The sequence below is a fragment of the Ochotona princeps genome, chromosome 10, assembly GCF_030435755.1.
Source record: "Ochotona princeps isolate mOchPri1 chromosome 10, mOchPri1.hap1, whole genome shotgun sequence".
In the NCBI taxonomy this organism is placed as follows: Eukaryota; Metazoa; Chordata; class Mammalia; order Lagomorpha; family Ochotonidae; genus Ochotona; species Ochotona princeps.
The window spans coordinates 51,844,179-51,860,752 of NC_080841.1; the positions used below are offsets into that span (position 1 = coordinate 51,844,179).

Below are 16,574 nucleotides of genomic sequence, written 5' to 3' on the forward strand. Positions count from 1 at the left end.
CTTTCAGAACAGCGATATAGTAAGATGCTAACATAAATTCCTTGAACTCTACTTACAAACTTTACAAAGGAAACAGTGACTATGAATTTACTTGCTCTCAGTAAATCCATTTAGCATTATGATTGTAGCTTTCTTTTCCTGTTCCTTAGGGACCAAGGCTAGAGTCCCTCAGAATGCTAACCAAGTTACTAGGCCATGGGCTTTAGAAATTATGTATTTCAGCTAGAAAAATAAAAACATTCATCTCACTACATTTTTATTATGATTCTTTTAAAGTATTGTCTATAAATGAGAAAGCTCATCTATAATCTGTTTTTTTAGTGCCTGGGGTGTAGTTTAACTAAGGTACCTAAGTGACCTTTTTGAAATTTGTTTTCATCTTTCTTTCTTCTTACCTGTGGGTTTTTCTTGTCACATTTTTCCCCCAGTGAACTCCTCTACTGACAGTGATATCCAACTCAGCCTACCCCATTCAATTCCTGCCTCTCATTCAAGATATCTTTTGCACAATAAAATATCAGTGGAGTCTTCCCACACAACCTCCCCATATGCTATCCTGATTTATTCAGAAGTTTAACCCACTGAAGGGCCTTACAATACATGCCAAGAAAATTGATTGTGCAGCCATTCACATTGCTTCTGCAGTCATGGCTGATTTAAGGTGAAGCTTCTAAGTCCAAGGGTCAGTAGTCTTAAATTATAAAGATTCCAGGCTAATTTTTTTCCTGGAGATGAATGTGGTTATCATGGGAAGGCAGAAATCTACAAATATGTTTCCTTTTACATATAAAGAGATGACTACTTTATTACTACTGTTACTGAGCCACCTCATCTAATGGCGGAAAGTGATTCATACTGATTATCACCACAATCTTCCTTAGCTTTTTACACTAACTGCCAGCTGCGGAGTGAGAGATGCAGCCCAGGATCATGGAAGAGAAGAAACCTTTAGAGAGCTCAAGCTCTAACTTTGGCTTCATTAACACCAGACTCCAAACAATTAAGAAAGCAATCAAAACACCCAATTCAACCCACAGATCAAAGGATACTCCAGTGTGCCTTTAGTTCTTCAATTTTTTTCAGGGATTCTTGAACTTCCTTCCATATTTGTTCATCACCAGTTAGCATATCAGCATCCTGCACAAACAAAATTAAAAGAAAAGAAAAACAATCAACTAAAAATGAGCAAAGGATCTAATAGACATTTTTCCAAAAAAAAGTTATACAAATGGCTCATAAGCACAAGAGTTGCTTGACATCATTAATTATCAATCACAAATGAAATGACAATTAGACACTATTCTATATTAATTACCCTGGCTATAATAAACAAGGGTTAAGTCAATCTTAAAAACAGAACAACAATAAAACACCAAATACCCACAATAGCATTGTTTATAAGACCCAAAAAGTGTAAACGTGATGAATGTGTAAATAAAATGTGGTGTATAGGCACGCAATGGAACACAGTTCAACAATAATACAAATGGGAGCCAGCACTGTTGCAAACAGGATTAAGCATCTGTGATGTGAGCATCTCATACAAGAGCCAGTTCAGGTCCTAGCTGCTCCACTATTGACCAGCATTCTGCTAGTGCCCCTGGGAAATTAGCAGAAGATGAACCTGAACAAGTGCCTTAGACCCTGCCACCCTGCCACTCACATGGGAGACAGCCCCTGGTTTCAGCCTGCCCAGCCCTGGCTATTGTGGACACGTGGGGAGTATACTAACAAATGGAAGCTCACATTCTCTCTTTTTCAAATCAATCAATCAACTGAGAAATAAAAAGCTAAAGATTTAATCAGTAAAATGAAGTACTGGTACATGCTGCAACATGAATAAACCTTGAAAACATGCTAAGTGAAAGAAGCCAATCACAAAAGACTATTTGCTCTATGATTCCATCTACAGAAAATGTCCAGAACAGGCAAATCCACAGAGATACAAAGTGGATTAGTTATTGCCTATGGTTAGGAACACTGAAGAGAAGTGAAAAGCATCTGCTAATAACAAAACAAAGGGGTTTTTTCCCCCATTAATGGTAACTTTTGTGAAATTGATTGGGTGCTGGTTATGCAAACTCTGCAAAGAGACTATGATAATATTGAATGGCACATTACAATTGGGTGAATCATATCTCAATAAAGCTGCTAATTCTAAATAAAAAGAAGATGAAAAAAATAATTAGGTGGCTTATAGATGGAATTTAACTGACTAAAATGAGTATGGAGTTACTGATCAAAATGAATAGGTTGGGCCCAGCGCTGTGGCCTAGCAGCTTAAGTCCTCGCCTTGAAAGCCCCGGGATCCCATAGGGGCGCCGGTTCTAATCCCGACAGCTCCACTTCCCATCCAGCTCCACGCTTGTGGCCTGGGAAAGCAGTCGAGGATGGCCCAAAGCTTTGAGACCCTGCACCCGCGTGGGAGACCCGGAGGAGGTTCCAGGTTCCCAGCTTCGGATCGGCACAGCACCGGCCCGTTGTGGCTCACTTGGGGAGTGAATCATCGGATGGAAGATCTTCCTCTCTGTCTCTCCTCCTAGCTATCTGACTTTGTAATAAAAATAAATAAATCTTTAAAAAAATAGGCTAAAGATAAGCATAGCTATACTCACGTGAACCAATGCTGACTTCTTAAAAAAAATGTACCTAGCAGTTTTATGTTGTGTATAAACTAAAATTGAAATGTCACTGAGGTGGTCACAGAAGGTGGCTAGGAACTCGCATTTACTTTTAACATATTGGTTACTCATAACTATGTCAATTAATTCCATAATGATGTAAATTTTTGCTGATGGTATGTTGGAACTTTTAGTTGACTGGGATGATACTCTGCTGGCTCTGTCTTCAGACCAGAAAGGGTATACCTAAGAAGCCGTTGAACTTGACTGGACAATAAGATGCTGGACTCTGTTTGGTATATGCTTGCAATGGGGGAATCTCAACTGAACTTGAGCTGTGGTTATGCAACAAGGCGGAGGAATCCACCATGGTGGGAGGGTTTGGGGAGGGGTGGGGAGAACCAAGTACCTATGAAACTGTGTCACATAATACAATGTAATTAATGAATTAAAAATAATAAATAATTTTAAAAAATCAATTTAAAAACCCACAAAATTATAAGCTAGCTGTTAATTGTCTCCTTTCCCATACAGAAAATAGATCTTCTAATCTTTTCATATTTCCCCTGTAGCCTCAGCACCTAACACAGTGCCTGGCAAATCACAGGTGCTAACCGGTACTTAGTGAATGATTAACTGTTACCTATGTGTATGACATGGTGTTGAGTGATTTACTAATACTGCTCAATTTTTATCTTCTATGTGTAACATCATATCCAGTGTGGTAACATGGGCAGGCAGTGGGGGTTTTCCACCCTGGCTTACCAAAGAAAAGGAATACTTTCTATACAGAATATTAAAAAGCAAGACTAAGGGCCAAGGCCATGGTATATCCCACTAAGCTTCTGTCTGTGGTGCCAGCCTCTAGTTCTGCTCATGGACTGGGAAGGCATCAGAGGATGATTCAAACATTGGGCCCCTGCATCCATGTGGGAGATCCAAAAGAAGTCCCTGGCTTTGGACTGGCTCAGCTCCAGCCACTGTGGCCATTTGAGGAATAACCAGTGGATGAAAGATAGAAATTTCTCTCCCTGACTTTCTTTCTTTCTGTCTCTCCTCCTCTCTGTAACTCTCTTTTAAATAGAAATAAAAATAATCTTTAAAACAATAAATCAGATATAAATTAAATTTTAAAATAAAATTTAAAAAGCAACACTAAAACCCATGAAAAGGGGATATGATTTTTACCACCACAGCAAGTCTGAATAGTTTAGAGGTAAAATCATCTCCTCTAGGTCAGAGAACATCTGCCGCTTCTCCTCTACACGTTACCAATCACACCAGCACTGCAGACGACAGAAGCACCCAGATTCTATCACTTGTCCAAACAGTCAGTCTTAAAGTCAAAGTTTCAAACAAAAGGTTGAGAGCAGCAGGGTGGCCTAGTGGCTAGAGTCCTCGCCTTGAACACACCGGGATCCCATATGGTCACTGGTTCTATTCCCGGCAGCCCCGCTTTCCATCCAGCTCCCTGCTTGTGGCTTGGGAAAGCAGTGGAAGACAGCCCAAAGCCTTGGGCTGTACCCGTGTGGAGACCCGGAAGAGGCTCTTGGCTCCTGGCTTCAGATCAGCACAGCACCAGCTGTTGTGGTCACTTGGGGAGTGAATCATCGGATGGAAGATCTTTCTCTCTGTATCTCCTCCTCTCTCTCTCTCTCTCTCTCTCTCTCTCTCTCTGTGTGTATATATATATATATATATATATACACATATATATATTAGATAGATACAGATGTATATCTGACTTTGCAATAAGAATAAGTAAATTTAAAAAAAAACACAAAAGGCTATGTCCTCATCATACATACACTACCATGTTTGCCACAAACACCATTACAGCTTCTTGTACAACTCTTAGTTCTTTAAAGTTCCACTCTTCAACATGGTTGCCATCATTCATATGCAGCTATTTATAGCTGCAAAAGTCACATTTCAAGAGCTCAATGTTATCACATCAGGTAGCAAACAATGTGTGTATTTGTATATACTACATATATATACACATAAATATGATAGTTCTGTTACAAAGTTTTATTGAACAGTGCTGCTTTAGATTATTTTATTTTCTTTGAAGGGGAGGGGAAGACAGGGATGGAGAGAGAAGGAGAGAGAGAGAGGTTGGTATTCTATCCACTGGCTCCAAATACCAGTAATAGCCATGGCCAGGCAGGGCTGAAACAGAGAGCTTGGAACTCCATCCAAGCCTCCCACACAGGAGAGGTAGGGACTCAAGAACTTGAGTTGTTACAGGCTTCCTTGCAAGCTCCGTATTCTCAATTACTGCATCAGAAGCAGAGTCGATGGAACTCGAACCAGGTACTCTGCTATAGCATGCAGGGAACCCAGGTGGTGGCTTCACCCTGTATGTCCAATCCCTGCCTCAGGACAACGTTGCTTTCAAGAGGCTAATCAATACAACTTGAGCTGTGTGCATGTGTGTGATATAATGAGGTTGTTTTCAAAAAGTATCCTAAGAGTTCCCTACTTCTTCAGGAAATCCTAAATATATATTTAGTTTTCTGTACATAGAAAGGGGAGAGGAACCAAATTCCTTAAAGAAGGGATCAGTCTCCGCTAGGATCCTTCCTGGAAAACGATATTCATCTCCTAAAGCTTCAGTTTGATCATTACCCTCACCCGCGCCAAAGCCTTCAGCAACCTCCCACCATTTCTCAGATGAAGTCTTATGTTCACATCTTGACAGTCACAGTCACACTTAACTATACTTTCCAATTTTTAATTTTATGATTAGCAGCTCAGATCCTAGGCTCCAAACAAAATAACTTGTTAATCCTTGTGGTAGGCAGAATAATGGACTCCCGAAAGGTGCCTACATCCTGTTTCCCAGGCCCTGTGGACCAGTTAGGTTACATGGCAAAGGGAATTTACACTAATGATGGGATTAAAGTTGCTCATCTGGTCTCAACACAGGGAATTCTCCAGAACTTTCTAGAGCCCAATGTAATTATAATGGTCCTTAATAATGGAAAGAGGGAGACAGAAGAGGGGGCCAGAATAATGTGTCAGGAGATGTTAGGGACTCAACCAGTCATGGCTGGCTCTGAAGATGGAAAAAAGAAAGGAGCCAAGGAGTATGTGTGGACTCTGGAAGCTGGAAAACAGCAGGGAAACAAATGCCCCCTGGGAGCCTCCAGAAAGGGACAGAGCCCTGCAGACTCCTTGATTTCAGTCTAGCACGGCTGTGTCAGGCTTCCGACTTGTAGAAACATGACAATCAATCTATGCTATTTTAAGTCACCAAGTTTCTGATCAGTTGCTGAAAACAGAAAATGAATGCAGTCCCTAACACACCCCCTGCTCCTTGCTTGCTGGATCTTGGCACATACTCCTCCGGGCACCTACAATTAATTTGCTCACTCCTTTATTCCACCCACATTGAGCGCCCACTGGTTTCTGCTGCAGACACTGGGATTGAGCAGTAATGCAAGCAAGCACAGTGTTCATACTGAAGAGGTAACGGGGCACAGGTGACAGGAAGCCAACATGTAGCTAAGTGAAACAGCTGTCAGGGACAGACAGGAAAGAGGTAGGCAGTAGCAGCGCTGTGACGTCTTTAAACAGGGTGATCGGGGAACGTCTCCTAGAAGCCGATATTTGAGTAAAAATCTAAAGGAGGTAAAGGAGTAGGAGACAAGAGTTCTAGGGAGAGGGGCCAGCAGGCACCAAAGTAGGAACAGGCCTGTGAGGAGGCCGGTGTGGCCATAGCTTGTGGGTTGTAGCCTGTGTGCATGTAACAGCTTCCCCCGCTTAATTATAAGCTTGTCAGCACTAAATATAAGTCTTACTCTTCTTTGATGCTGCTGCTCCCAAATACCTAGCCCAGAGGTGTGGATGTCATACATGCTAATCTGAATGTCTGGAGAACGGATACAGTAGAACATTTACTTGTAATTGTCCTAAGTGTCTTGTACATGTCTATATATTTTTAAAGAGATTTATTTAGGTATTTTGAGAAGGCAGAGTTATGGAGTAGGGGGTGGAGAGACAGGAGAGAGGATATGATATTCCATCCACTGACTCACTCCTCAAACAACTACAATGGCCAGAGCTGAGCCAGTGTGAAGCCAAGAGCTTCTTCTAGATCTCTCATGTAGTTGCAGGTATCAAGGTCTTGGGCCATCTTCCAATGCTTTCCCAGGCATACTGGCTGGAAGCAGGATAGGAAGTGTAGCAGCCAGGGCTTGAACTGTACCAGATGGGCTGCTGGTGCCTCAAGTGGTAGCTTTACCCACTACACCTCAGTGCCAATCTCTTGACTATATTTTAATTACTCCTCAGAACATCCTTGGAGATCATCAGTGCCTACAGTTTACAAACAAAATACAAGATACTTTCAAAGTTTTACTTATGCAAATGTCCCTCCACTTCTACCTACTGGAGGTAGGATTCAAATTCAGGTTGGCTTGGCTTTTCACTATCTTCATATTTAATTTGTTTTTCTCCTGGACTGGCTTAAAAGGTGAAACTCATGTTGATGGATTAATAAACTCAAAATCTCCTCAATGTGTGGTTCCTGAGATCTTCCTAGTTTGGACATGTGAAAAAAAAGACATTAAAACCCTTCAACATGGAACTACCCAAGATCTTGTATACTTTGACCAGAGTAAGAATTCTCAGAACAATTTTATACAGGAATTGTAGTGAAAGCTAAATCTACCCTCAGTGAACATTAGCTGTCCTTCAAGGTTAACGCTAAGCATTTTATTTAACTGACAGAAGAGAAAAAAAAAAAGGTTTGAAATTGTTTCTGAACATTCACAAATGGTAGCCTTGGACAGCACTCTGTATCTGAGCTGGACAAAGCTGCACCTGCACTCACTACCAGCCAGTTGGCAGCTTCCTGTAGAGTTGCATGGGGTGCATACCTCTACAGTCTTAGCCCCCCAGCTCACCTCACTCCTGCTCCACACTGGCCTCCCTCCCGCACTTCTCCCAGTCTCCAAGGGTAGTGACTTCTCACAACTGCCAGGGAAGGGACCTTCCTTCCCTTCACACAGTGGGCAAGAACACCTGGATACATACAAATAGGCTGTGTAAACAGGAAAACTGACTTGAGAGGCACAACTCAAGTCTTCTACTTTCTCAACATATAAATTTACAGTAAAATTAGTATGTTCTTTTCCAGTCTCTGAAGCGAGAATTTAGTAAATGTGTGTGCCTATTTTTATGATTATTTATTCAAATACATCAGAGACACTTGTTATCTTCCAGCACAAATTTCTGGTGGAGGAAAAAAATCTTCTTTGAATTTTAGATGAATGCAAAATGTGCTTGAATACATGAGTCCCGAAATTTGAATGGGGTGGGAGTGGGGTTGGAAAACATCCATTTTATATTTGTGCATTTTTTTTAAACATCAGGTTTCCTACAAATGATAAAAACAATTCGGACTGTAAGTAGAATTCCTGAGGAAACTCTCTCTTGGAAGCTCTCCAGCACCTGGGGGAGCCCCAGTGTCTGTCCCCGGGCATGCCTCCCTTTGCTGGTCTGCCGTAAAAGGGGCAGTTGGTCTGGATGGTTACTGATGTTCCTTCCATGTGACCATTCTGGAGAGCTGAGTAATGCAGAGTCAACTCAGCTCTACTGCTGATGACTATTCTCTTGCACATTTCCAGAAAAGTCCTTAAAAGGCATGCTTTCATTTTAAACAGAAGAAAGAGAGCAACAGCTCATGGAAGGCAGAACTTTTAGCCGGCTCCTTTCGGGGAAGGACAGGTCTCCCTAGCTGCTCCTTCCCACCTCTCTGGCTGCTCAAGGCCCTTGAAAATCCCCTTCGCAGTTTGCTCACCCCTACTGTTTTCTCTGATATGCTACACCCATCTCCGTCTCTGGCACTGTCCTGCCCCCTACGCTTCCAACTGGACCCATTCCCTAGAGATGCTGTCAGGACTCCCACTGATGTGCCTTGCTTTTTCCTTGGGTTGCCACTTCTTCCTCTTTATTCTCATGTACCTCTTTCAGACTCACTCTCCAGAGCTCTCTTTCAGGAAGTCTTACCTGATTCTGTCTTTTGGGTCAATTTGGGTCTCCTGAGCCTCCGCACCCCTCTCTCTGCATTCAACCAGCTCAAGCGCTGTAAGATCTAACTGATCATGTTCCCAACTAAGCCTCAGAGCTCCCTGGTGACCATGAGCCAATCATAACTGTACACCCAATGAGGGCAAAGTAAGCTACTCAGTAAATGTCTGATAACTAAGTAAATGAGTGAGGGCAAAAACGTGATCTTCTACCACTCACCGGTAACAGTATCTGAAATAGTATCTAAGAAGATCCTAATGCCACAACATCATCAACAAGAATCCCATTCAAGGAAATAGAAGGCTGATTTTTTGCGCTCGCACTTCTGCCTAACATTGCTACCTTATTGGAAGAGGATATGCTCCCAACGGTAGCTGTAGATAATGGCTGAGTTATAATGCTGGCCATGATTTGGAAGCTAAAGGTGACTCCTCTGCTTGAGTGTAGGCAACCTCACACTAGCTCAGGAGCCACACTCTGAAAACAGCATGAGCGGTTACTCAGGGAGCAACCTGCTTTCTACCTTCAGGATCATCCTGTCTCCTTTGGCTCTCTTGGTTCAGAGGTCACTGTCCTCTTCCATCCCTTAGTGGAACAGTGAAGCTACCCACATTGCCTCATATGTGGCTGTTAAATCAATATAACAAAACCACTTCCTTCATGGAAAAATAGGTACCAGATGATATGAGATAATCTCACCACCACATAAAAGATGTCGTTCAACATAACTACATTCAAGTGGCCAAATGCTTCCTTTGGATTGCAGAGCAGAAAATATCCCTTCCAGGTACCAGTAGTTACTCTGAATTAGAAAGCTGCGATTCTTGGTGGACTCCAGCAAGACTGGCTGAGCACATTACTGGGAAAGCCACCACTAGCCCTATCAAGTTGATCATCAGATGCAACCATCCAGATCCACTTTGTATCTGGAAGAACAGAACAGATGTGTTCACTTGGCTCCCAAGTATTTGATGTTGAAACTCCCGCACTGGGTTAATTTCAGATGGTTCTCATTAAAACAAAAGGAAGAGGAGGAGGGCAATCTGCTTCCCAGACTTCCTGTTATCTAATACTTATGCATACTCTAATTAGATTGGATTGGAGAGAGATGGGTATAGAATGGGAAATAAAATTAATGAACATTTGTAAACTTTTTACAATAATCCAATAATTCTAGTGTCTTAAAGAAACAGGTTTTTTTCGTTGTTTTGTTTTATTTTAAACCAAGTAAAGTGAGGTTCAAATATAGCATCTGAACTCAGGAGACAGACAGGGAAGTCCTGAAATTCATAATCATGACGGAAATAAAATTTAATTTGTGGTGTCTGACTAGAATACTCTGGTTCATGGATAATATACTGGGACTAATAGATTAATATACAATGTTATTCAAAACCTTTATGATTAACAGAAAACATCTCTGCTGGAACCCATTTCCACCTCCTTTGGCAAAAATAACGGAAAGCAGCTCAGATTTAACTTGGGGGAAAAAGGGCTCTTTCATAAAATGGAAAAATAGTGGCTAAAAACAGAGCATTTACTATAATATCAATCACAAACCAGTCAATGGTCCCTACAGGCTGGGAAAATGGAAAAGGAAGAAACGTGCCCAACTTGAAGCAGGATCAAATTATAGAATGTTCTCATCATCAATCAACAAGCAAATGTATACAGTAATTACAAGAATTTACTGAGAACACAGGATTTACAGTCATAAGGTGTCAGCTAGAATCCCTGCTCCATCTCTATGTATGTGTCTTTGAAAATCCATTTAATTCTCCTGAAGCCAGTTTTCGCCAATGCTAATCGTCCTCTAAGTAAAATGCACTCTTGCCTCTGCATGCTCCAATGCACTAGTATCACGGCATAGTAGCTTAAGTTATTCCAATCTAGAGAGCAGAGGCCAGTGGGAGAGACTGACTAGAGTCAACTTTGTTAGGTGACAGGCAGAAAAACAGCCAAAGAGGTTGTGTCCCTGCTCTCCTCCCATCTTTGCACAGCTCACTCCCTTCAACTGGAAGCCTCTGCTTCGAGTGAGTAACTCAGGCAAAGTCCTCTCATCCATCAAGAAGCAGATGATTCTGCCTCCAACCACCATAGGTGCACGCCCCTCTGGGTTTCCATGAAGCTTGCTTTGCCAGCTCATAGCAATGAGAGTGAATTGTGATACAGACACACACACACACACACACAAAAGGCAGTAAGATACTGTAACTTCACAGGTTAAAACTGATTTATGAAAGTGTAAGACTGATTTATTTTTATTTCGAAGGCAAAATTACAGAGACAGAGGAATAGAGGGGGGTGGATTCTCCATTTGCTGGTTCACTCCACAAATGGTTGCAATGGTCGGAGCTGGGCTGATTTGAAGCCAGGAGCCAAGAACTTCCTCCTTGCCCCCTATATGGTGCAGGGGCCCAAGGATTGAGTCACCCTTTGCTGGTTTCCCAGGCCATAAGAAGGGATCTGGCATGAAGTGGAACAACTGGGACACAAACTGGGGCCCATATGAGATACTGGCCCTGCAGGCGGAGATTTAACCTACTATGCCACAGCCACTGGTTACAGGTTTTTTTAAAAATCTATTTTATGACATTATAAGATCTCAGTGTTTATAATAGATGCTCACAAGAAAGATGCAGCAGGCTGTGAACTGTAAGTTCAAGTAGCTATTTTGATCTCTCAATGGCTTCAAGTTCCAACTTTGTGCTCCCATGCCCAACCCTGTCACCGTAGCTGGCTGACCCTAAAATAGATGTTGTCTTCTCAGGTTGGCAAGCCTTTCTCAGCTGGCTATTGCCACTGCCCTGGATTCCACTGAGGAACACTTGGACGACATAAGGGCACTAAGCCCAAACTGAACAAATATGCTGATGTTGAACACAACCCATGAAACAGCTGAGGTTGTTAGCAGCCCCGCTCCACTTTAACTCTGTGTTCCCACTGTGGCTGTCATTTGCCATATGGTCACTCAACCATATTTTTTCAGGCAGAAAAAATGGACTCTACTGCAATTGCAGATTTCTACAAGGCCACCTTCTCCAACCACCTGAAAGTTCAAGGCTCAGTTTCCAGCTACACAAAACTGCCAGTAGAATGGGAAACATACCTTTCACAGCCCATGGACAAGACCAACAACAGCTCTGAGTATGGAGCCAAAACTTAAAAGAACCACTGAAGGCCTTTCCCAGCTGAAAATTCAATGGTTTCTCATTCTCTCTGCCAGGTATGTTGATCCCATGGAATAAAACGCCTTCTCTGAGAAATAAGCTGATATAATTATATTCATACAAAATTAAGTCAACTTGTAGTAAAAAAAAATTAATATTTAGGGCAGCTTAAGATCCCATGTCAGTGGTACCGGCTGAAAATCAGCCATTACACATAGTGTTTGGTAGCAAACTAGGTTCATTGACTGGTACACAAAAACAATTAAACATTATACAAGTTAAACAGGAAGGGGACACTTACTGGCAGCCTTCCCTTATATTGGAAAGATTATATGACTATGGGGCAGAAAGCTACCGTATCTGCTTGCAAAAGTGGTCAAGGACATTATTTTCCTATTTGCAAACAGACTCTGAAACGGATGGCTTGGGGTAGCTGTAAACATATCCGCATCTCCTAGCAGAATGCTACCAATCTTGCTGTGTAAACACCACCAGGTGGGAGGTTTGAGAATTGGAAAAACGCAGATTTTACATGTCCTAATGGCAAGAATCACTACATATATCTCCAAATTTCAGGGCAGTTTTTTTTTCCTAACAGACACCAAAACCTCAGCCCTCATCTTCCAATCTGCCACTCTTCCATCCTCTATATTTTTGACTTTGGGAACAGCTGTTTTCACTCTGTTCCACAAACAGGGAGGACAAAGCTTTAAATTCAACCAGAATAGAGTCAAGTTGGGTTTAAGGGCTAATGTCCTGACAGTAATATCACGATTTGATTCTGTGCTCCTAGCATATGGCACCATGAAAGTGGAACTAAGGAGTCTGGAGTCCCACCCCAGCTCTGCCACTGGCCAGCTGTGAGGCCTAAAGGCTAACAGTGCCTCCTGGCTTAGCTTCCCCAGGTGAGAATTTGATCAAGGTTACCATGGAGATGGAAACTAATCATTCCGCTCCATTAGTTGCCTATGGAAAAGCTGCCTGTTATGCATGTGGAGGGGCCAGCAATGCTGCTAGAAGGGACTTTGGGACTTGTGGTTGTGCAGCAAACTGGAAACCCCTACATGCCAGTCGATTTCCTTTATTCCAATTAAAAAAAACCACCTTTATCTATAGTTATTTGAAAGGAAGACACAGACAGACAATGAGACAGAAATTTCCCATGTGCTCAATCATTCTGCCATTCCCACAATAATCTAGGCTTGGATTAGACTGAAACCAGGAGCCAAGAACTCAGTACAGTACTTGAGTCATTATCTGCTACCTTGCAGGGTGCACATCAGTAGGAAGCCAGAACTGAGACCGGAGCTGGGACTTGAACTCAGGCAATCCCTTATGGGATAGAAGCATTTCAAGTGGTGTGTTAACTGCTACAACAAATGCCTGTCTCCACCCCCCTCCCCTGGCCCACATCCAATTTCATGCTGAATTTTTCTCATAAATCAGTTACTCCAACAAGAGTACAGAGAATATGCAGGATTAAGAATGCCCAACACAGTACGGTCCTCTGACATATCCCCTGTGCATTACATTTGTAAGTACAACTACCCAAGGCAACGTTCCAAACTCGGGCAAGCATGTGGTATTCGCCTATCTGCTAAAGCAAGCACATCAGATTATTTCATCTGTGGTCTCAAACCACAGCAATGGTTTAGCTGGGGTCCACATTGACAACTTCAGATAAAGAGTCCTGAGACACAAGTCTAGACATACTTTTTTTTTTTAAAACAAGGTAATCATAATGGTAACCAAAGGAAATAATTTAATTGATTTCAGACCTTACTACTGCTTTATAAGTCATCTCTGAAATCCTCAGACTATGTGTCAAATAAGCAAAAGTTCAAGAGGTGTATGTCATAGTTTGAAGGAAGGAATACTTAATTCTCTCAGCCTTATGTCTTTTTTTTTTTAAAGATTTATTTATTTCTATTACAAAGTCAGACATACAGAGAGGAGGAGAGACAGAGAGGAAGATCATCCGTCCGATGATTCACTCCCCAACTGAGCGCAACGGCCTGGGAAAGCAGTCGAGGACGGCCCAATGTCTTTTTTTTTTTTTTTTTTTTTTTTAAGAAATTCAGAATTGTATTCTTTCTGTCAAGGGTGAAAAAAGTATCTCCTCAAGTCTTCTAGAACAATTCCATAGTCAACAAATCAATCTACAATGGAGAGCTGTTTCTGGAATCTGGGCACCAGTCTCTGCAGACAGCAATCCCTGGTGGGCTCAAGGCCTGGCAGAGAGACGCCTCCTTACAAAGGGTTGGCTAGAGAGGAGGTAATGATAGTCTACGATAGTGTTTTTTCTTTTTTGTCCCACCTCATGCTCATAAGAGACTCTGCACAAAATCACCAAAATTTAGATGCTCCTCCTGGTGACTCTGTATCCCGTGGAAGTAAGGAGCTGGCAGACTGCACAGCAAGCCTTCCTCCTGGCGCCCCACCAACAGAAAACACATGTCTGCATTTTATATTCCAGTAAACTCCAATCTGGCCCATGGCCAGGGGCCCTCTTTGTAATGTTGAAGATAAAAGCACTGGCCATGTTTGGCACCCTGCCCCCACCTCCATTCCCTTGTAACCGTCTCATAAACCAAGCATGCATTACTGCGGACACAGTCTTCCAGACAAAGGTCTGACACAGCTTCATAAACATTCCCAGATGAGGAGCCGTGGCTTTACATCACAGGACGGGAAAGAGGGACAGGGAGGGGCCAGGGACTGCACTCAGCACCTGCTGGGAACCATGGGGAAGAACTAGAGACACATATATACTCTGAGGACTTCCTCCCCAGGGAACTGCTCACATCAAGCCACCTGAGCCATGGGCATCTTTCATCAGGATGGGCATGCTGGCAAAATCAAATTTCAAATCTGTCCCAAAGAGTACAGGTATAGAAACAACCTGTGTACTGACATTAGATAAGATCCTTATTTATTTGGGAAATCCCAAATGGCATTTGGGGTGCACAAGAGGGGAAACATTCTCTTACCCTCGATATTCCCCCTTTTCCCTCTGGGGGAAAATGGCATCAGCCACTGAGAATTTGGAAATCACTGCCTCCTCATGAGCAACTACTTTGGGGTCATATTCTTCATAGGTTAAACTTACATAAACAGTCAAATGTTTGCCATGAACATTTGCATTTTACTCTCCATTTACCTTTCCCGGTTGCTTTGGAAGTCAAAATATAACGTGAGTAAATCCTAACAATAATACGCTGGATTTTTCATTTTGGAAATAAGTATAGAAGTCCTTCTTTCTCTGTAAACAAGTATAAAAACCCTTCCTGCTCTATGCAAGAACAAGGCCAGACAGTACTAAAACCAAAACCAAGCCAAACCAACAACAGCAAAAACAAACAAGCAAACAAACAAACAAACCAAAAGCAGTCAGGACCAAGGACCACCAGCTTTGTCTTTACTGTATCAGTCAACATTTTAAACCTCTGTGACTGAATTGACACTTTCATTTCATTCACTTACCACTGATGAAAACACAAGTGCTCAGTATATGGTAAGTATTTATCTAGCCGAGGCTTCATCTCACTCCAGGAGGCAGGAAGAATGCTTATTTCCTACATCTGGCAGCAATACGCAAACCCTGAACATTCTGTGAACACACTTGCATGTGTGCATGTCCCAAGAATGCTTCAAGGGATAATTAAAGGCTTATCCAGTGCTAACCTCAATTTTTTTAACTTGAAAGGCAGATATATACACACACTCTGGGGAAGCAAGGGAGAGAGAGGCAGATTTTCCATCTGTTGATTCAACTCTAAACACCTGCAATAGGCTGGGGTAGGCCCAAACCAGTAACTGAGAATTCAGTCTAGGTCTTCCACATGGGAATCAGGGCTCTGGCTACTTCAGCCATCACTTGTTGACTTCCAGGGTACAAATTAACAGGAAGCTAGAACCAGAAACAGAGCCAGGACTTAAAATGAGGCAATCCAATAGTGGTTGGGGATATTCCAAGTGGTGCCGTAATACTGTGTCAAATGACTATCCCAGTGGTTATATTTAGAATCACCGAGGTAGCCTTCAAAATTCAGAGATTCAGGTGCTGTGTAGGCAAGCAATGTCAGCATCTCTTGGAAACTGGCAGGTAGATCTTTTTTTAATAAGCCACCTAGGTGATGGTAATGAGCAGTCAGGATCAAGGACCACCAGCTATGTCTTTATTGCATCAGTCATCATTTTTACCCTCTGTGACTGCACTGACACTCCTCACGCCAGCACTTGTAAGATACGCTGCACAGCACCCAAATGCGTATCCTAAAACATCATGTGGGATGAACCAAGCTACAACTGGAAGGGGGTGGACCAGGCAGGGCTGAGCCAACCTTAACTCACAAGGAAGAACAGAAATCAGGATGGAACACAGATCATGCCGAGCTAGGCTCTTACACCAACTGGTCTGCATGAGGCAGGGATACTAGACAACAGCACCTAAGGCAAAGGTTGAGACAGGTGAGGGACTAAGCCAACTGGGTCAGAGCAATCGTGTAATCTAGGGTTGGGAATAGGCCCGGTTGGGGAGCTGTGAGAATACACCCTTGCTGAGTTGGGGTTCCCACTGGTGAGTGCAGGCACTGGGAGTGGGGGCCGTGTTCTGGTCTGGATATGGCTGCAGTATCCCTTGGCACAAGTGTGAACTGGGGCTGGGTGCACCTAGCTGGGCTACATTCCAGCACCATCTGGTGCTCTGGAGAACCAAGGTAGATGCAGGACGGACTAGGATAGG

The 16,574-nt window shown here is 42.7% G+C and overlaps 1 protein-coding gene across 2 annotated transcripts in view; it reads right to left on the reverse strand.

Moving 5' to 3' along the window:
* Positions 1–16,574, reverse strand: part of SMYD3 (SET and MYND domain containing 3) — a 632,714-nt gene that overhangs the window by 106,165 nt on the left and 509,975 nt on the right. For both annotated transcript variants that reach the window (XM_004578490.4, XM_058669436.1), the window contains exon 9: positions 1,050–1,137. In XM_004578490.4, coding sequence (XP_004578547.1) covers positions 1,050–1,137 — 88 coding nt within the window. The remainder of the gene's footprint in view (positions 1–1,049; positions 1,138–16,574) is intronic.